General features: G+C 33.7%; 1 protein-coding gene across 10 annotated transcripts in view; it reads left to right on the forward strand.

Moving 5' to 3' along the window:
* The window catches only part of mical3a (microtubule associated monooxygenase, calponin and LIM domain containing 3a), a 431,263-nt gene that overhangs the window by 385,966 nt on the left and 22,767 nt on the right, over window positions 1-22,530 (forward strand). For 8 of the 10 annotated variants that reach the window (XM_051922884.1, XM_051922886.1, XM_051922891.1 and 5 more), the window contains 3 exons: window positions 6,179-6,286; window positions 9,570-9,663; window positions 15,804-15,854. In XM_051922884.1, the coding sequence (XP_051778844.1) occupies window positions 6,179-6,286; window positions 9,570-9,663; window positions 15,804-15,854 (253 nt within the window). The remainder of the gene's footprint in view (window positions 1-6,178; window positions 6,287-9,569; window positions 9,664-15,803; window positions 15,855-22,530) is intronic. The other 2 variants (XM_051922899.1, XM_051922912.1) reach the window with 1 other exon arrangement.

Genomic DNA, 22,530 nt, shown 5'->3' on the forward strand with positions numbered 1-22,530 from the left:
ATGGTGCCTCTTTCCAAATGGTTTCTAAATTACATTGTTAATTACGTTTTGTTAAAGATTGTTTCTTTTTGAGACCTAAAACTGTCCTGCTTTCATCTGTTTTAGTTTTCATGTTACTTCATTGTCAAGTTTAGAACAGTGGATGGCTTTTTTTTTTCCCTTTTCAATTAGTGTTCAATAAGTGTATTTTTACTAAATATATAGCTATAGTAGCAAAGACTCCAGAAAGGAAAAAAGTTAAGTTTTCAATGGAACTAGCTATAGGTATTTTTTTTTCTCCATATCAAGATGACCATGTAGTTATGAGTTAATGTCATGATTTAATCTTATCCAGCCTTTCCAGTCTTAAACGTGTAGAACATTCTAACTCCAAAAAATACTTAATTTTTCAAGTCAGTTATTTCTTAACAAACATGGTATACATAGTATATGCATTTGCCATACCTGTCCTGATGCAATTGAAGACATGGGGCACAAGACCCAACCAGAAAACAAAAGCCTAAAAATTTTAAAATACATCCATTTTTCAAGCCACGAAAGTTATTGTGCATTGGTCCACATCTTGAGATTATGTACACATTGTAAAATAGCCTCTACATGTCATTTTCAAACAAACAAGAAAAAAATTACAAGATTCGGCCATTTTGAAAGAAGATCATTTTTGTGCTCTGTGTCAATATTTGTTTTCCTGTCCAACAACCACTCACCCCCCAGAAGGGAGTGGTTTTGTCTTGAAAGGTAAAATCACAATAAACTGTTCCTGATATATGCTTGTTATCATGTTTATGTTCTTCCATATTTATGTTAGAACAACTCATGTGAAGGCCACTGCTGTCACACAAGCAAATAGGAAACATCCTTTCCTCGAGAAAAATAGTCAAGTGGTTTTATTGTCATACCATCCATACATGATCTTGCAGCATACAGTGGCATGAAATAACATTCCCCAGGGCCATGGTGCAAAATACACATAAACACAGGGCAAGTGTAAGACAGGTGAAGAACTGTATTACACTAAAATAGATAATTAAAAAAATAAAAATAAATAATAGCTAAGTGAATAGATAATAATAATTTGAAATACATCATAATAAATAATTTAATAAATAATAACAGTAAAGCTAATAATTAAAAACAACAGTAGTGAAAAGTGTAACAAATGTAGTGCATATAAGTTCACTACTAGGGTAGATCTTAAGTCAGGTGGGTATCACAGAGTTCAGAGTATGGACAGCCAAGGAGTAGAAGCTGTTGTAATACCTGGCAAAACTGTTTTGGATGCTACAGTACCTTCTGCCAGATGTAAATGGGACAAAGAGACTGTGGGAGGAGGGTTTAGCGGCCCTTCACAATTCTATAAGCTTTGTGGATACAACGCTTTACAAAGATGTCTTCAATGGAGGGCTGAGAGGACCCAACAGTCTTTTGTACAATGTGCACTATACGTCGTAGGACCTTGCAGTCAGAGACACTGCAGTTTCCAAATCTGATAGTGATACAGCTGGTTAGAATGCTCTCGATGGAGGTCTGTAGAATGTGATGAGAATGGGGGGAGGTAGTCTTGTTTCCTTCAGCTGCCAAAGGAAATGGAAGCATTGCTGCGACTTCTTGGCTATTGAGGTCTGCTAGTTGTCATATCTCAATTATTTAAGCTGACTCTTCTCCTTTGCAGATGAGTTCCACTACTGTTGTGTTATAAGCCTACTTAATGTTGGTGTTAGAGTTGTACGAAGCTGTACAATTCTGAGTGAGCACAAAGCCTTCGGGGAGGCACCAGTGCTCAGCGTGATGGTACTGGGAGTGGTATTTCTAACATCGACTGTCTGGAGTCTTGTGTTGTAGCCTAGCAGACCCAATTTCCCTATATGCTTCTGAGGAATGATGGTGTTGAAAGCTGAGCTGAAGTCAATGAAAAGAATCCTAGCACAAGTGTCTTTCTTGTCCAAATGGGACAGCCTCAGAAGAAGAGTAGTCAATATGACATCTTCAATGAAATGGTTTGGGTGATAGGCAAGCTAGAAAGGGTCATGTGATGTGGGACTTCTGCTTTCTAGTCACCCCGAAACTAGACTCTCAAAGCAATTCATGATGAGAGGTGTGAGTGCTCTAGTTCAATAGTTATTGTGGGAAGAGGCCAGGGGACTTCTTCAGTACAAGTATGATGATGGTGGTTTTGAAGCACTTGGAGATGACTGCTTGCCTCAGGGAAGATGTCTGTAAAGAGTTCTGTCAGCAGATTTGCACATTCTGTAAGCCCTCAGCAAAGTATGTTGTCTGGTACAGCAGCTTTGTATTGTTTTGCTGTAATCAAAGTTCTTCTCATGTTAACACTGGACATATAGTACCAGGAATATACAATAAAATTATTATTTCCAGGTCCCTTTTGTTGTCAAAAACATGCATTGGAAAAGTGATTGGAATATTTTCTATACATTGAAAATTTTGCTGCCTCAAAGGTGACATATTCGATACGTTTTTAGGCTCTTGTTCTCCGGTTGTGCTCAGTGCCCTATGACATCCATTATAAATTGCCAGGACTGGCAATGAATCTTTAAAATGTTATAGAAAACGTTAAGCTTTAAAACACAGTTTCATGTAGCAAATGCATATGTAACATGTTTGTGATGAAATAACTTTGACTTGAAAAATATTGAAATATTAATACATTATGATGTCCTGAAATGGGGAGACCATGTATTAAAATGTTGTAATTTCTACATGGTGAGACAGAAATGTATGCAAATACACTTAAAGTCTGCAATGTGCATTTTAATCATGTCTGAATTGTTTGATTTGTAATTTTAAACCATGGAGCAGAGGGGTTAATCAAGAAAAAATGTGTCTTTGTCCAAGACATTGTGGAAGGCAATGTATATTTTCAATAAATAAGTTATTTTTTTTTTTTTCAGCATTAACCCATTGAGCATGATAGCATTAAGTGCTTCGCTGCACCACATATTCTGATCTAATAGTAACTACATTTAGGAATTTTGCTGATTAATGAACTACACTATCATCATGTTCCATAGAAATCTATTTGCTTAAATAAAAAAAAATCCTTGATTTCCTGATTTAATGTTTCTGAGAGACCACTAACAAAGGCACTGTCAGCAAAGAATCTTAATAATGTATTATGTTAGTTTCCTTGGCTTTTGAACTGAGCTATATATTGCTAGATAACTTGCTCTTACTTCAAGTAAAATTAGGTGCAAAGATGTTTTTTATCAGGCAGGACATGGCAGCTTGCATAGATTCAAGAGTATTGAGGTAATAACAAAATCTTGTTTGCCTGAATACTTTTGAATCTTAGCAACTTCCAAAAAAGTATCAGTATTGGAGTTTTGTCAGTAATCACTACCCCTTTGTCATCACAATGAACATACAGTAGAAAATATTGAAGCTGTTTATAGGATGGCCTTACACAATACACTGATATGAAGCCTTTGGTCAACATGAACTATACTCCGTAAAGAAGCAGTGGATGTTCAGAGTTAATTTTCTTGTTTGTTAAAGATATAAGGATTAATTGATTGAGCTTGCTGAATTATGACATCAATAATTTGTTGAATTATCAACATTTTATTGTAGTTGCTAGAAATCAGCATTTAGCGAAGAATTATGTTAAGGTTGAAAACATGCGCTGATAGCACCCATCACACAACAAACCACCTGTATTGGGTCCCGAGGGCAGCAGGTGACACCTCAGCACCACACTGGAACACTGTGAGGTTTTTTTTGCGGTGGATGGAGTGCCAGTCCTGCCACTAACCCCTCAAGTTTTCCCAGAAGTTGGATCACCTACTTGCAAGGCTGGAGGCGGATAAACATACCCAGGACGAAGCAATTGCAGATTAATGGCCTTGCTCAGGGGCCCAATGGAGTAGAGTTATTAAGAAGTTTTGAAAAAATTACTACGCGGTCACTACTGTAGAAATCAGCATTTTGAGAAGAATCATAATGAGTTTATTTATTAATGTAAATTACTTCTGTATGTTTTTCATTTTTTCATATAAATTTCTCTTTTAAAATTTAATTTTTAAGTTACTATTACGGAATAGGGTTTCAGTCCTGTAGTACTATACTGTAATTCATGTTTTTAATAACATATAATGATGTCATTTCTGCTTCAGGGACTTGGTTTTACTTTTCTGTAACTGGTCTGTGTTCACTTTCTCACTTTGGGTTTCTGTAGGTACCTGGGCCTCTCCTATATCTTAATATTGTGTAGTGTGTTAGGTTTATTGATGGTGAGGGTATGCATAAGTGAGCCTTGTGACTGACTGGCCCTACATACAGAGCTGATTCCTGCCTACATCCATTGCTTTTGAGATATGTTACAGTTCAGTTGGTCCTTCTATGGTTAAAGGTGTTAAAATCGGTATCTGTTTAAAAATCTAATTCTTACATTTCTTAGTGGTTAAATTCCAGATCTTGCAGCATTTTTTGAAGATGTGTAAATGTATGTATTTTGCTTGTTTTTAAGTGCCCCCCACATTTGAAAAAGTAATTACTTAAATGCTTCTTATTTATTTATTTATATTTTTTAACATATTTGTACATATCAAGATTTGATTTTCATTTAAACAGTATCTTTAGATGATGGTGATATAACATAATAAATATCATCCTACATTTATATTTTATAGTCCATTGTATAATGTAACACATTTAATATTCCATTTAATAATTCTCATTTTAATGCACATTTTGTATGTGGAAAAAGCAAGTATACTCATACATTTATCTCTTCCTCAAATACTTAAAATTACAATTGCATGCAAGTGATTAGAACATCATTAGAAAGGATCTTAGATGAACTTGTCCTATTTAAAACTCAGACATTTAGTTTAGTTTGTTCTTTGTTTTTGAAGTGTTTGTTATCACCATACCTAGATCAAAAGAGCTCCTGAAGCCTTCAGAAAGAAGGTTATAGATGCCTATGAGTCTGTGAAGGGATTATAAAAAAAATCTCCAAACAATTGGATATCATCCATTTCACTATCCAGTAGATCATCTAGAAGTGGAAAAGATTTTTAAAAACTACCAACTCTACTAGACCAGGCAGAACAAAAGATCCTGAAAGAAGTCTCAAAGAACCCAAGAATTTAATTACAGGACTAGTTAGATCTTGTCACTGTTTATGTCAAAGTGCATGAATATACCATTCATAAGAGGTTGCATAAATTATATCTACATGGAAAGTGTGCCAGGACTAAACCTTTGCTGTCCAGAAAAAGCATTAGGACAAGACCAAAGTTTATCAATAAACACTTAGGCAAAGACAAGGACTCCTGGAACAATGAGCTATTGACAGACAAGGCAAATATAGAGTTATTTGGCCACAGTTAAGAGACGTAGTTTTGGGGAAAACCAAAAATAGCATTTGAGCAGAAGAACTTGATCAACTGTAAAGCGTGGAAGTGGAAAGGTTATGGGTTGAGACTGTTTTACTGCATTGGGTCCTAGGCATCTTACTACTATGAATTCTTCATTGTACCAAAGGTTGCTTGAAGATAATGTGTGTCTACAGTATGTCAGAAGGTTGAAGCTCAACTGAAAGTGGATATTGCAACATTAAAATTATCCTAAACATCCCAGTATGTCCACAACAGAATGGTAGAAAAGAAAGAAATGGAGAGTTTTGGAATGGTCAAATCAATGCCAGGGTCCAAATTTTTTCGAGATGTCATGGGGGATTTGAAACGTTCTGTGTACACAAGACACCCCTCAAACATTGCACAGCTGGATGAATTCGTCATGGAGGAATGGTAAAAGCCTTCTCCCAATTGATGTTTGTCTTTGTTTCTGCAACTATTAGATCCAATAATGTATGCATTTTTTCCATAGACAGATGTGGCATTTTTCATTTGAATAAATTAGGTCAAATTTTCTTTTAAATTACTTTACCTTTGTCTAAAGATACTGTTTAAATGAAGATCAAATCTTGATATGTCCACATATTTAAAAGAAAAATATTTAAATGGAGGTACTTATTTCTTCACATGACTGCATATTCTGAATGTTCTTTGCTATTTTCTGCCTTCTTAATATACCTAACTTTCAAAAACACTATCAACTGCAACTGTGTAACTTACTGCAAATGTTTAGGGAATTGATTGTTGAAGTATTTATGAGTTGTTTTTATTTCAATTTTCTGTTGAAACGCATCTTTTTCTAGAAAACATATACTGAAGAAGAGCTGAGTGCCAAGTTAACTAGGAGAGTTCAGAAAGCTGCTCGTAGACAAGCAAAACAAGAAGAGCTAAAACGTCTGCACAGGGCTCAGGTAATCTACACTATTTGATAAAATGGGATGTAGCTCTACTTGTGCCTTATATATATCCTATATCTTAAAACAAAGACAACACATAACTCAGAGCTATACTGGAGACTGTTATTGCTATTTTTTGTCCCTATTGAAGAAGGATTTCACTTCTAGTACATTCAAAAAGTTCTATACGCTCTAAATGTGCAGTGATTATCTGAACCATTCAACATTTTTCCTAATTTACTTTCAATATATCAAATGAAATACAGGGTGACGCAGTCCTTTTTTTCTGGTAGCAAGGGAAGTTTGGAAAAAATTATGAATTATAAAGTGTATTTACATATTCCAGTCTAAACAGGCATTCTCATGTATGGAGTTTTTCCTAATTTTTACTATATTCCACATCTTGCAATAATAGTGAATACATGAAAGTCATGAAATAACACATATGCAATTATGCAGTGACCAAAAAGTATTAAACAAATGAAAACTATCTTATATTTTATATAGACATTCTTTTCCTTGATGATGGTTCTACCCACTCTTAACATTCTCTTAGGCTTCATGAGGTAGCAACCAGAGATGTTTTTTCAATAATCTTGAATAAGTTTCCAGATATACTGAGCTTTTTCTTTAACTCATTCCCAAATTGAGGAATGTTGAGGCCAGCTCATCAGCTGCATTCCCTCTCTCTCTTTCTTTCCCAAATAGCTCTTACACAGACAGGTGGTACAGTATGTATTGGATCAGTATCCTGTTGAAAACCAAACTTTGGCCCAGCTAACTGCAATTCAGATGGGATAGTATGTCATTGAACAATGATGTGGAAGCTGAGCTGTGCTTATTAAGTGTGCCTTCAATAGTAAACAAATCACTGGTATTATCACCAGCAAAGTACTCCTTCGCCATCATCCTTTTCTCTTCCACGCACTCCCTACGCTGATCTCTTGAACCATACCTGAGAACATCATCAGTTCACCTTCTGTATACTCACAAATATGGAAGTTGGAACCAAAAGTCTCGCATTTGAACTCTTCATACCAGAGGACAGCTTTACACTGGTCTGGTGTTTGGTGCCTTTATTTGTTGGATTAAATAAACCTTCTTCTTTTGTCTCTGTCAGTAGTAGTTTCTCTGCAGCAGTTCTATTATGAATGCCAAATTTAGTGAAGTTCACCTGTGTGTGAAGCATTTATTTGGACTGTAATCTGGACTGTCCTCTGTAGCATAGGGGTAACTTTTAGTGCCACCTTTCCTCTGGCAGTGGTTATGAGAGCTGGTTTCATCATAATACTTGATGGCCTGCACTTGAAGAAACCTTCAGAGTTAGCGTTTTGCCTATGACTAAGCTTCATTTCTTAAAATAATGACAGGCTCCTTTTTCTTTGCTGAGTTCAGCTGTTCTTTCATTATTATGGGCTTGTCCCAAATAGAGCTATTTATACCCATGCTAACTAATTGGTTCAGCCACATTAACTGAGAAAGAAATTCCACAGATTGTATTTTGGAGAAGCACACATAATAAACAGAATAATATACAGGTAGTCCCCAGGTTACGGACATCCGACCTACGACTGACGAACGAGGCCGCAGCTGTGACGCATGTGCCTCATTAAGTGCTGCTCCGTCATCTTTGGCTGGAGGACGCTGCAAGTAGTGGCTAGAGGGGTGTGATTTCGCTGCTCGCGCAGTGTAGTGTCCCTGTGTCCCTCGGGCAGCTCCCGGCGGCAAGCGAGCGGTGACCCGTGGTCCATAGTCACTGGGGCCACAACTATCCCTTGTGTGCAGGACGGAGGTTTAATGGGGCGGTTCGCTGTCCGCCCACTACGCCACCAAAGCAGTTACTGCTCCTGACTGGATGCAGGCTGGATGGAACGGTGTAGGCCGTTTCACTGCCCGCCCACTACACACGGCTCCCCTCGAATTGTTTTCGGTGGGCGGCTGGTAATGCTGCAAGCGGTGACCCGGTTGTGGCTGAACAGAGGCCATTGAGGGTGAACAGGGCGGCGGGGGGTAGCATTGTAGTGTGCTTCAGGTGGCTGCCTGTTGAATGGGAACGGTGGTAGGCGATTCACTACACGCCTTTGGCCGCACCGTGTTCGTTCTTGGTGGGCGGACGCATGGTGCAGGCTGCATACTGTAGTGGAGGTGACTGTGTGGTGGGTGGGTGGTGATCCGCCCCTCGCTACTCCCATTCGTTCTCAATAGCAAGCCTGCTTGTACTGTTTCGTACATAGCAGGAAGTTGTCTCTTGTCAGTACACCAGACGTGCTGACGAGGGATGCCTGCCTGCTGTGATAGCTAGCTGTACAGTGCTGTGCAGAAGAGCTCATCTTAACCTTTTGTCTTCACCCTTCAAGAATGTCTCTGAAACACAAATCTGATGCAAGTGCTGGTGATACAGTAAAGAAGAGAAAAACCATCACCATTGAAAATAAAGTACAAATAATAAAAAGGTCAGAGAGAGGTGAAACTCCATCATTCATTGGCAGAGCACTTGGTTACAGTTGGTCAATAATAGCATTTATTAAAATAATGTACCTGTTCCGACTTACATACAAATTCAACTTAAGTACAAACCTACAGTCCCTATCTTGTATGTAACCCGGGGACTGCCTTTAATGATTATGGTTCAGCATTTTTCAAAATGAAGGGTTCTTCTTTTGAGGGTATATCAAAAAATATTTATAATTTTTTATTTTTGAATGAAATTTATGCATAGGCTTTCAAGTTAACAATTTTTGAAGTATTAATATTAGAAACAAATCTAAGTATTTAACATCATGAAAAAAACATGCAGTTAGTCAGGTGTGTCAAAATTCTTGATTAATGCTATATAAATATTTGAAATTTGGCTTGTTTTTTGTTCCCGGAAATACCAGCCCAGAACTCCTTAAGTTTTAAACAAGCCTACCTGTGTTAATCTACATACTGACAATTTTTGGAGCTTTTGTAAAGACAAATTGCACCTATTAGTGTGTGACTTTTATTATTATTATTTTAACATTACAAAAATGCTAAAATAAGATTCAGTTAGTATATTTTTACACCTCACTCTGTTCTAGCAGGAGATATTAAAGATCACCCTATACAGAATGAATCTGTTTTGTAATATCAATGTTGGTTTGTATGTGCTGCTTCTTTCTTATTAACAAGAATATTTTTCATTTTATTTTTGACTTCTGGAGGAAGCTCAACACTAAAATCAAATCAAAACATTATATAAATACAGTCAGAACCTGATCTGAAACTTTGCTCATTTAGAACTGTCGTGAACTAAGAGAATTATTGCTTTTGTTAGATTATCCAAAGACAGCTGGAGCAGGTGGAAGAGAAGCAGAGGCAGCTAGAGGAGCGAGGAGTAGCTGTGGAGAAAGCATTACGAGGAGAAGCAGGTACTTTTTCATCTGAACTTTTCCAAGTGCCAAGGTTTATTTCACACAGGTCAAAAGGCAATATTTCAATTAGAAAAAAACATTAAATTGATGGTGTCAATTACTAAAACTAAAAGTTTACTTTTGTTTGGAAAGTGTTAACATCCTTTGTTCAAACTTCAGACAAGGGACTATCACAGATACTTTGCATCCTGCTATTACTTTTTAAGGAAAAAAATCACTGTGGGTAAACATTAATTTTATTTATTTCATCTTTTTTCTGTTTTGCATAGACATTAGCACCATTGTGCCGATAAAATAGGTGTTTTTCCATCATGTCTCAGCACAAATTAATATTTGTCATTGTTTGTAATCTTATTTTTACTTACCTACAACTAATTGAATTTTATGATGAGATTTAATTTAGCAAAATGTGAAGTAGTGATTTCCTGAAAAATGCAAAACTTAGTATTTATTGGTTATTATTAACAAGATTGTTGGAAATAGTGTAACTGTATTAGTATATAAAAGACCCAAATGTTAGGAATTTACATTTTAAGTAAGTATCCTTTATATGTATGGTTGTGCATTTCATTAAGCATAAAACCTGTCGATGTGTGTTCATGTACACAGATAACAGGAACACTAAGCTACCATGAGCCAACCCTTTCATTTTATGCCCTTTTATGTGAAAAGGCTTAGTTTCTGCTATTTAACATATATAAGAATATTAGTTTACAGATAAACCATTCAGATTATAATAACTTGGTTGTCATTACTGGTATTAATGTTTTCCACTTAATTTCCATATTAAATGCTTAGCCAATTTCATTTCCTTGTTTTTATTTATTATCTTTTTATTTGCTGTTTTTTGATTGACACATGTCCTGCCTGTATTATAATAGACTGAAGTATGTTTCTAACATTTTGGTATAAAGTAAAAACACAGACCACAGACCAGTGTAACCCGTAATAGTAAAAAAAACAATGAGTTTCAAATGATCCACATGATGTTGGCATAACTGTATCACAGCTGTATAATTAAATTGAGTTTATGGTTCCCTTGGGAAATAAATATAAGCTACATAGTAGTACTAGGGTGGTCTACCATCTTAGCCGTAATGGATGCAGTGAGAAGTTAGGCAAAATAACACCTTTTATTGGCTGACTAGAAATATTACAATATGCAGGCTTTCGAGGCAACTCAGGCCCCTTCTTCAGGCAAAATGTAATACAGAAACTGGAATTCCCTGTGTTTATATAAACACTTGGACAGATAAAGCATTTGAAAACCTTTAAGTGAGAAATCTTAGAAGTATATAGTAAAAATTAGATGGTGGTCTATCAGACTGGTACTGTTGCCAGCAAGAAAATTTGAAAGCAGGGAGCAATTTTGAGGAAACTGGATAATTTTTGTGAGTTGGAGACAAGAAGCTGATTTGCTTGGGACTCCAAAAACTAAAAGGACATGTAATGTTTTTATATGTCACATGGAAGTGTTTCATCTCAAGTAAAATTTCCTTTTTTCTGTCTGTTAGAGGTTTTTAAAAAAAAATCAGTAGTTCTCTGAGAATTCATTATGAAGTGCTCTGTATCAGTATGTGGTGAATGTATATTGTGTGTAAGTATTTGTGCAAGAGGGCATTTTACACTAAAAACGCCATTTCCTGGCATTGTGACGTGTTCAGGATGGGTGGCATTAAGACTAGTTGTCTCAGGTTCTTTGTCACCCTTTTACAGATAGGATGTGGGTTTTTTGTTTGGAATCTTTGTAATTATGGTGTTTCTGCAAATAATAACTTTTTCTTTCTTTCTTTCTTTTTTTCTTTCTTTCTTTCTTTCGAAAGTGATTCAAGTTCTTAAAGAACATTGTAAATTTACATGTTTACATTTGATACATTTTTTTCTCTCAAGACAGAGTTATCTTCTCCCTGGTGTCCCTGCTACTTATACTGGCAAATATAATTCACATATACTGTAAAATTCAGAAATTGTCTTGTCTCCTTCAGCTACAAGAGTCCTGTCACAGTTTTATTTATTTATTTATTTGATTATATTGCAATCATTCCTTACAAATAGATCCATTTTTGCAAAAGTAGGATTGAAAACAAATCAACCCCCACCGCTGAGAAAGAGAGCATGCCCAACAGAGTAGAACTTAAAGCTAGTAAAAATAAGTAAATTGATAAGTTTAATAAGCGGATAAACATAAATGTCTTCCCATTTCTTTTTCTTCTCCAATCTGCTTCCTCAGTGCTTTAAGAGCTTAATCTAAATGTTATTGATTAGATCCTGCCAGGTTTTGAAAAAGTTCTACACTTTGTTCTGTGCTGAGTACAGTTTCATTTATGATCACCTTCATGTTATAATCATTGCTAGGGCTACAGTATGACTGTAAAAATAAGAAACCCCATTTCTGACAAAGTCAGAATGCTGTATAAAATGTACATAAAACAGATGCCAGCAACACTTTTCAAAAAAGTTGCAATGGGGCAACAAAAGACTGAAAAAGTTGTGCAGTGCTTTTAAAAGAAAAAAAAAAGCAAATTCTCTCAGAAGTTATAATGTGGAGAAGTTCAGCACTCTGTGAAAAACTAAGTAAATAGTACGACAGTTTAAGAATAACATTCCAGAACATAAAATGAATTTCATCATTTATGAAACATTACATCATTAAAAAAATTTCAGAGAATCTGGAAAAATCGCTGTATGCAAGGGGCAAGATCGAATACCAGTATTGGATGGTCATGATCTTCAAACCCTCGGGCAGCACTGGATTAAAAATGAACAATTCTGTAGTGGAAATAACTGCGTGGGCTCAGAAACACTTCTGAAAACCACTGTCTGTGAACAAAGTTTAATGTTCCATCCATAAATTCAAGTTAAAATTCTGCCGTGCAGAAACATATATAAACATGATCCAGAAACACCTCCAGTTTCTCTAGGCCGAAGCTCATTTAACATTGACTGAGGTAAAGTAGAAAACTGTAGAGGACCATCCGGCTTGTACTACATGTGCTTTATGATGGATATGTAACCATCCTTAAACTTAATGAAAATTACTTAAATGTTCAATGTGCCATTCAACTCGTCACTGTTACATTGAGTTGCAAAGAAACAAAATTTGTACAAATATTAGTTTGTTTTTTTTTGACTAGCACATCTGCAGCATAATAGTACAGTTGCATGAAATTGTACAATATTTTTCTTATTATAGTCCATTATCATCCCATATTCTAAACACATATTGTACATGTTAGGATGCTCATTAATTCAGAACTATATAATTGTGTGTGTGTGTGTGTGTGTGACTATAATTGTCATGAGGACTATTCCATGCAGGGCTTTAAGCCCCAATTCTGCTTCTAGATTTGGCACCCAGTCAGCCCATATTGGCAAAAACAGGTTTTGAAAATTAATATTTTCTATAATTTGTGTGTCAGGTGTCTTTATCAATCTGTTTGTGAACTCTGTTGTGTTAAAATAGTTGATAATAATATTTTCCTGAAACCTTACTACATACATAAAAACTTTTTTGTAACTTTCTAGGTTTTACTTCACAAATTTTGAAATTTTATTTAAGTTGTTATATTAAATAGACACTGTGTTTATTGTATATGCTGTAAGTTTTAATTCCTGGAATATGTAATCACAAGGACTTTCCAAGATAAAACTATTTTATGTGAGATGCATTTATTTTTCGTTGATGTGAATGATGATAACAAAATGTTTAAAATACAGCAGGTCATAATTTATGTACTTCCTTTCAGTTTGCAAACTACAACACTAGTGCACATATACTATCTAGATACTTGCAGCTGTCAGCTCTCAATGCTTTTGTTATAAACCTTATTTTTCTGGTGCAGTTACGGGACCTGCATTTGTGCCATATACAGTATGTGGAGTAACCCACCATAAATCTTAAAAGCATATAATCAAATTTACAATGAAATGATACTATGTTGTGTGTACTTTTAGATGCTTACTTTTGCAAGCCAGTGGCATGTTTCTTTGTTTTTAGTAATACTTTAAAACAGTATGCACATTTCAGAAGCTTTGCTGGAATTGTAGATTCTAAGTTGGTTTATGTACACTTATGTTCCCTAATAACATAATTAACATTAATCTAGTAATTTAGTCTGTTTAGAGATGTATTTTACATCATTGTTTGAAATTGTTTGAAAATAGCCTTATTTTTCAGTATAAATGCATTACGTGTTAATAAGATAACATTTTATTGGACACCAGAGCTGTTGAGAATTCTTGTCTATAAGATTAAAGTTATTGGCACTGTTTATGGAGGGCAGACCCATCCAGACACTGTTAATATACTTTCTGCAGGTCTTATTTAAAAGTGTATAATATATTTGCAGAAACTTGTTTAATATTGATACTTATGAAAGTGTGACCTTTATTCAGTTTGTTTTATTTTGCATGAACATTTATAGTTGTCTCAGTTGAAAACCTATAAAATGTTGCTATGGCATTGCTTATGGTCAGTTATAGTAAATATAGTAATATTATTTATTAATCTGGATTTCACAGATATAACCCTAATGTCCTCCAACCCCCATTCAAATGTTCTGCTCAAACAGCTCCAATAAAATACTGTAAACATTGGTTCTGTCTAAAAAAATCAGTGAACAGATAATTTTCAAATAGATTTGTAAGAGATATTTGGCATTCAAACACACTTACATATGCAATTGATTTGCATATCGGTAAGCATTTATGGTGAATGATGAAGTAAAATGCAGTTTTTGAATTGAATAAGAAAAAAATGCATTTTCTACAAGCTGTGTTTCATAGACCTGTGTTTTCAAAGAATTTTCCTTTTCTTTCATTACTTGCATGAGGTCTTTATGCATGTTATGCATGCTTAGCAGATCTGAATATATTGTGAAGAATGTATGATGAAATGCATGGTCTAATCTAATGTATCTGTAATTTTTTGTTTTCCAAAAAGTTAAAATAAGAAGTCAACATTTACAGCTCAAAATCATTGTAAATAATTTTTTAATATTACTTACGTATTCTCTTATTTTGAGCAGAACTTGTCTTGAGTTTGAGCAACAGCCGTATTTATTATTTTATCATGCCTACAATTATTAATACAGGCACAACATATTTATTTATTGTTGTTAAATTTTTAGGAAGTAGACAACATCTTATTTGATCTCTACAGTATGTTTTAGGTCACATAGTTTAAAACAGGGTGTTCCTTTTTAACTGTAGTTCATTAAATGAATGAATCTGTCTCTCTCACTAAGTAATTAATATGTTGTTATTATTACATGTTTCCACATTTTTATTTCAATTTCATTCCAGATAGTATTTGTACTGGCTAATGGTACAGAATACATTTTACAAGATTCCAACAATCTATCAGCTACATTGTCTCTTCCAAAATTTTTGTATAGGACTCAAAGGAAACTAAAATATTTTCAGCACTTGACAATTTTGATATAACAAGCAAGACTGTGATATGCTGCAGTCCAAAGCAGTACTAATTAAGAAATAAATTAAGAACAGTGCAAAAGACTCTGTTTATGGCACTGTGTCAACAGGAAATGTGCACAGAACATAAATTAAATATAAAACATCAACAGATGCACAATACTTAAATAAGTGGAGCACAGTATCTATATTAGAAGTTGCATACTACAGAGAGTAAAATAACAGAAAAAAAGAATTTTAGCTTTGTTTTAGGTAGCTGTCTTATTCAGCTTGTTCGTAGTATGCTGATTACAGACAGCAACACTCTAGTATATTTAGCACTGTAAAAATGATCTTTTATGTACTTGGTAATGAGTGGTTTACACACCAATATTGATTCTGTCGATTCAGTTTTTTTGTTCTGTGGGTATAAATTAAAATGTTACCAATTAAGTCTTAATTGACTTATTTGTCTAGTCATTTGGCTTATTCTTATTCTGTTCATATTCCTATATTTTTTACATTGGTTAGTATAGATTCATTTTAGATAAAGTTTATCTAAAACACTGTATATACTGTAGGAGTAAAAGGAATATTTACAAATGCATACAAAAAATACGTGTGATTGTTGTGATGTGTGATTATGTGTTCTTAGTTTCTCTTACAAATCATATTGCCCAGCGGTGCTGTGCGCATTAACTGTGTTTGGTATATCCTTATTGTAGACTATTGGGGAGAATCTAATTACAGTGAAATCATCGACTTGCACCTGGGTGGTATGTATTTTTGAAACTTTCACTCAGCACTAATAACTAACCTTTGTTTCCCTCTTAAAACCTTGCATTTTCATTTTTGTTAATGTTCTCCCTTTTCTACTGCTTTTGTCCTATCCTTATAAATACAGTACTAACCCTTTCCAGTTCAAGTAAATATTGTGGGAACTGTAAACTACTGGGGTTTATATTACATCCATGATATTTTATATAAAAGAAAATGAAAGGAATACCATAAATTACAAATTGTTATTAATTTATAGGAAGGAAGTTTCACTTGTTAAATGATCTTTTATTTCATTGTATATTTAAAATAAAGGTAGGCTACCAACCACATTTCTGCATATTTTTACTGTAAGAGACAGTGTTCAGAACTTTAGCAAGTGTTGCCTACAAATTTAGTCATTGCTCTCATGTGGTACAGAAAACATTGTATATCTAATGGGACTTGTAACAAATTAAATTCTACTTTCTCTTAGTTTACTGCTTTCATTTGGTACAGGTTCCCTGTTACTCTTACCAGGGTGATTGCTTTTATATGGCAAAAATAGTTTTCTTAAAGTTTTCTTGCCATGTTTATTGAAAACTGGGCACTACTACTTTCAGATAGTTATAAATGTCTTGGTTCATGCAATTTTCAATAGATTGTGTGTGTGATATATGTATGTATGTATGTATGTATATGTATGTGTGTATATATGTACATATATATGTGTTTGTGTATATGTGTGTATATATGTGTGTATACATATTATAATATAAAATAGCTCCTTATAGACCGGGAGGGACAGGGAGCAGCTCAGAGTTCATATAGCAAGAAAAGTGGGTGCATCTTTTGCCATCCTTGGGGAGGTTCAAAGAAAAGGATGGAGACTTTCATAGGAAAGGGATAAATAGAAATCACATGCAGGTATTTGTGCTTGTCTCAGTGATTCTAACAAGTGTAATAGTAATTTCTGATAGTGATTGTGACAGAGTTCATGTTGTGGTAAAATGACATGAGTCTAGCTGTGTCATGTTCCTAGTTTGCATTTGCCTTTTTTTGACATTCTCAGTAGTCCATAACAAAGAGACAGTTAAAGCAATTATTCTCACTAGGCTCTTTGAGTACAGTGTTGTTGTTTGTTTTTGATCAATAAACAAATCTTTTAATGGGTTGATCAGATATTTAGACGTGTGCCTCAGCATATCAGTCTAAGTCCTTGCTATTGTATCCGCAAATATAAATTCAAAAAATGGTTATTGTTGGGGATGTTTCTTTTTATTTTAGTCTGCTTTGCCCTCGAATAGTGTGATTCTGCCTTCTGTGCTTTTAACTATCTAGAGCTACAGCACATCTGTGTGGCAGGGTGGCACAGTAGCAAGCTGAACTCATGGTGAAATAATGATTTTAGCATTGCACTTACAGTCTAAGTGTGTATGTTCCTTAAAAGTGTGTGTTCTGTATTATGCTGGCTTTTATTTACAAATTACATATATGTGTGTGATGCAGTTTTACTGTTTTAAGATATGCATATCCTAACTGATAGCATTTTTCATAGTTAATTTATGATATATTCTAGTTTCAGTGTTCAGTCAACATGGGAATACTAATGGTTCCCCCTGATTACCATGTAATTATTTACACACTGGTTTGAAGTGTTATTGTCCTGACAGCATCAAGTGTAAGAAAGGAATCAAACATGGACAAAGGCCCTAGCAGACTATAGGATCTGTGATTGCATACATTTATCAGTCAAGAATGGCCTGTTTACAACCCCAGCTAACCCAATTTTCATATCTTTGGGATGTTGGGGGTAAAGCCAAAATACTTAAACAAGCAGAATATGGAAACTCCACACACATAGTGACCAGGCACAGGATGTAAAACCAGTATTCTGGAATCAGGAAGCAATAGTGGTAACTGCTGCACAGCCACTCTGAACTACACAACAGTAGCATTTCCTTAGAACAGAATAACATTCCCAAATACTCATAAGTCAACCTAAATAAAGACTATAATTTTATAGGGAATTATGCACACATAAAGATTTAGACATAATGATTAACTTAATGTAGAAGTCTTTTGGATGTGGGGAAAAAATAGGCATTTCAAAAGATGTCCCACACAGGTTTAGGTAAAGAATGTATGCATGAGTCAAGATTTGAATCCATTTTTTAAATTTCTATGTGTACTTACTCTGTTTATTTTTATTTAACATTATGCATTTTATATGTTTAAGCAACATCTTATGTTGCTGAAATTACTGAGGTGATAATATCACTAAATGTTTTTCTTATCTATACCATTTTAATTTGTTATTAAATAGAGTGATTTAAAAATACATTCTTTATTTGGTTAATTTTTCCTTCTGTGTTACTTTTAACACTTGTCCAGTTTGAAACTTATACATTGATATAAATAAAAGATTTCTTATAAATTACTATCTATTGTAGCTTATATATAGATACACACATACATATACTGGCAGTTTAATATTAAAAATTATTTGAACTGGAAAGTGGTTCTATTTGTTCCTTTTTCTATGAATATAGTGGACAAGTAGCTTTTATTTTTGTTTGCAAAAGTCTGTATTTCACATTTTGCCTGTCTTAGCGTTAGTAGTATGCTTTCATTACTGAATTGTTTACTGCATTTTTTTCTGCTTATGTGCCTTTTAGTGTTGCATAAATGAGAACTGCAAGAATGAAAGCACTAATTTTCTTCCGGTGCTTACAGTTGTATTTATCACTCATTGCTCATTGCACTACACAGAACATTTATTTTATATAGTCTGTTTGCCAATCTATATGTTAGTTGTCTAATTGTACTCTGTGTGTGCGTATGTCTGTGAAATGTTTACATTAAAATGTGCATTGTGTTTAGCAGTAAAATAATTTGAATAATACGACTTTTAAACCTGTATATACAGTAAATACATTAAATGTTGCTCTTACTTGTTCTTGAAAAATCAGTTATCATAATTACATTAGCTGGTAAGTGGTCCTCCCCATTACTCAGGGTGTTGAAAATATACGGTAATGGTACTTGAATGTCATTGTCCGAATATTTTTAGTATTCTCTTAAAATTATTATTAACATGGTACTTGCTGCTTTTCTGCTTTAAGTTTTAATATTTGAGAGATGGGTACTGAAATATATTTTTGTAGTATTTTATAAAATCAAGTTTTAAGTAAATCTATTCAATATTAAATTAGAATGCTGCTGTAGTTTTTGAAATATGTTTGTATTGTGTTGTGGGAATCTTTAATCGTGATGTTATGCAGCATCATAGTTACTGTATTCAGATAAGTCAAAACTTGTGATTTGAATAGTTGAGTTAAAGTCTGCATTCATTTTAATACTTTTACAAGTGTAAAATGTCTTGGTAACCCTCTAATATTTCATTGCTTTGTAATATAGACTCAAACTACAGTCATTTGTAATATCCCGGTTCATTTAATAAAACTCATGATTGCGTACTTTCTTGCATTGTGAGAATAGTTAGTGTAAGATTTTGATAGAACCTGAAACGTACACCTCTTAGCCTAGGAAACGGAACAGTTTAACTAGATCACAAAGCTGCTAATACTGTATTATAAAAAGAACATTAACATCCTTATCACTCATGGCTTTTCAAAAGGTTAGAATTGTCAACATGGTACAGAGTACAGTGAAATTCTTGCCTGAATGTTAGTCGACATGCAACACTTTGCCACTCTTCTCTGCCATGATTAATGATGTAAAACAAAACCCTTAAACCATAAGGAACAGTGCACTTGAAATCAGTAAAGCTCCTTGCAAAATCCAATATTTCCATTTTGTGTGTATGGTTATTACGAGAAAAAGAGGTTTAAAGTTTTTTTAGCACAATGTTTTCTTATAGATGGATAGTTGTTCTTTTCTGACTTCACAGCAATTACCATGAGTGGAGAGTTCATGTGAACAAAAGTGCACATGAGAGATATTTGGGAGCTAATGGAAAGTGCTCCATTGATCCTATTTCAGAAATCCACATACTTTGAAGCTGTGCTTGTAAATTATTCATATTAGATGTGCACAGAAAACAATCATATCAGGTGCAGGTTGAGTTTTTGAGGCAGTTTTTTAAGAAATTGCTTATTTTATGGTTTGATTAATTTTGATACAGATAATTGCATTGCAATTAAGTATTCTAAGCAGTTTCTTTAGGAGTCTGTTCCCCTTAATTGATACTTTTTTCTACTGGTTGTGAGAAATGCTTGTATTTAATTAACTGAATGAACACTCTCGTGATGTGTTACTCTTACAGAACAATTTGAGATATAAAGTTTTATAGATGTCTACAAAAATGTATTATCATAAAAAGTAAATATTCATTAGATATAAAATATTTATGTTTAAACAGGTGAACTATTGAAGTAAAAATGTTCTTAATGTTTCTTTAAATGAAGCAAGTAAAAGCTTGCTTATTTTGTCTTAGATCCTAAATTATTAAATGCCACAAGACGCAGTAATTAAAATCTATAAATATGATTTTTTTTTTAATTCATGGTGGTATTTTAGTGTTTAATTTTTGAAATTTACTGCTGCAGTGTGCTGAAAGTGAAATGTTTTACATCATATTCTTGTTAATATTATTTTGATATTGAAATAATTGTTTTACTTCATTAGAATGCTTTGCTTTATCTGATTACATCAGTACATTTATAAAAAGATACTTCGTTAGAATGCCTTGCTTTATGTATTGACTACATAAGTACATTTATGAAAAGAAAAGTGTTTTCCTCATTATAAGCATTTTTGATCAACAAAAGTAAGCATGTAAGTTACAATTCCTGTACCTATTTGTCCACTTTTGCCTCATAATATCCCTTGAAATGTAATTACAATCATCAGCATTTTTTTCATTTTGCTCTAGCCTCTGTGATAGTTCCTTGACTGAATAAATTTTAATTATTTTTTTCATGTTTAATGACCTTAAATGTGAAATAATATGTATATGTCCTGTTTGATTTTGGAAATATTTTTTTTGTATTGTTCCATTTTCTGTTTTATTTGCAATGAATAATACCAGTGTTTGAAGTAAAGTATGGTGCTATAGGATTTTTTTTTTTTTCATTCTGGCTTTTTTTTCCTTTTAAAAAAATCATTTTCAAATATTTTGGCCCATTTAGGTTGCCTTTTGAAATACTTCTATGGTCCATTTCTTTTAGGTTTTCATTCATTATAACTTTTTTTAATTGAAAGCATTGCTAGTGGACACAACCCACAATATATAGTATTGTTCATTTTACAGGTTTCATTTATACATCACATATACCTTAAAAGCAGTCTGTTTTTGTGAAGTACGGTTTATTTAGTTAAACTTAATTGACTGTTACGGGGAAAGGTCATTAATGAAGTATAGCATTTATCTTGTTTCCAATGCCAGTCCAAGGTGGCCATGTATTGTTCATGCTGTATTTTTGATTTTGCTTAGATTCGGGTCCAAAATTTCAATTTGCTCTCTCGTACTCTAGATATACTGTAAACTAGAGAAAACCAACCAAAAAAGTGATATTTTTAAAAGAAGAATAAGTACAGTAGATTCAGTTATTGCTGCCAATGAAGGTCCAGTGTTTTCTGTATTTTTTTGCAAGTCAAATTAATCTCTTTATTTTACAAAATGCATACATAGAGATCACCCTCAAACATTTTAGGATTACATAGTATGTTATTATCAAATCGATTTAAAACATAATCAGATTATAAGTGTGTTAGTCTTAATGAACTGCATTTGGCCTCTACCCTTCATTCAATGGTCAAGAGTCCTATCTTCAATTTAAAAAATCCACTGCTAATCCCAGAAGTAATTATTTAACAGTATTTTAGGAAGCAAAGAATGCATTTTGCACATTTTGAGTATTTGACTGGATAACTGACGTGGATTATGCAACATGAGTAAAGTGAGATTTTTTTTCCTTTGAAACTTTTTCACATCATTTGCATTTGTACAGTATTGTATTCTATTCTCTTCTATTATGTCATAATCTTCTTTCTCTCCGTTATGCAAGAAAAACATGAGATTAAAAAGTATGTGGGGTAAGGAACATATAAAAAATATTTTTGGGTGCAATATTCCTTTAATATGGTTATAGGTTAAAATGTAGGTCCTTCAAAAGGTTAATGAGAGAAAATGTTTAAAAAAAAAAAAAAAGGCAGAACAGCTCACTACTGTATGAAATATAGTTGACTAAAGTATAATTTCATGCATTGTGATTTTAATAAACCTAGAAAATTGAGAACAGATGTTAAGCACATGGTACGATATGAATAACAAAAGAAGCACATGATTCATTTAATATTTATCTGTCCATTTTTTAACATGTTTTATCAATTAGAGAAATCTGGAATGCACTGGACATTGTAGAAATTCAGCTGTAGATGAGATAACATCTTTGCACATTGACCTTCATGCTTGAGTAGAGAGTTTCTTTGTTGTAATTTGATATCCTTCTTTCATTGTTTTTATCATTTCAACGTTTTGGATGTGTAGTCTCACTAAAGTCATATTCTCAATTTCATGTTTTCCTTTCAGTGCTAAAGTTTTATAAACAACCATCTGTTGAAATCACAGTGGTGATGTGAAATTTGAAACTGCTAAACATATATGGATTCTTCTGTTTAGAAACCATTGTGGTACAATGCCTAATATTACAAGCTTAAGCATCAAATGTA

The sequence above is a fragment of the Erpetoichthys calabaricus genome, chromosome 1 (genome assembly GCF_900747795.2).
Source record: "Erpetoichthys calabaricus chromosome 1, fErpCal1.3, whole genome shotgun sequence".
NCBI lineage: Eukaryota > Metazoa > Chordata > Cladistia > Polypteriformes > Polypteridae > Erpetoichthys > Erpetoichthys calabaricus.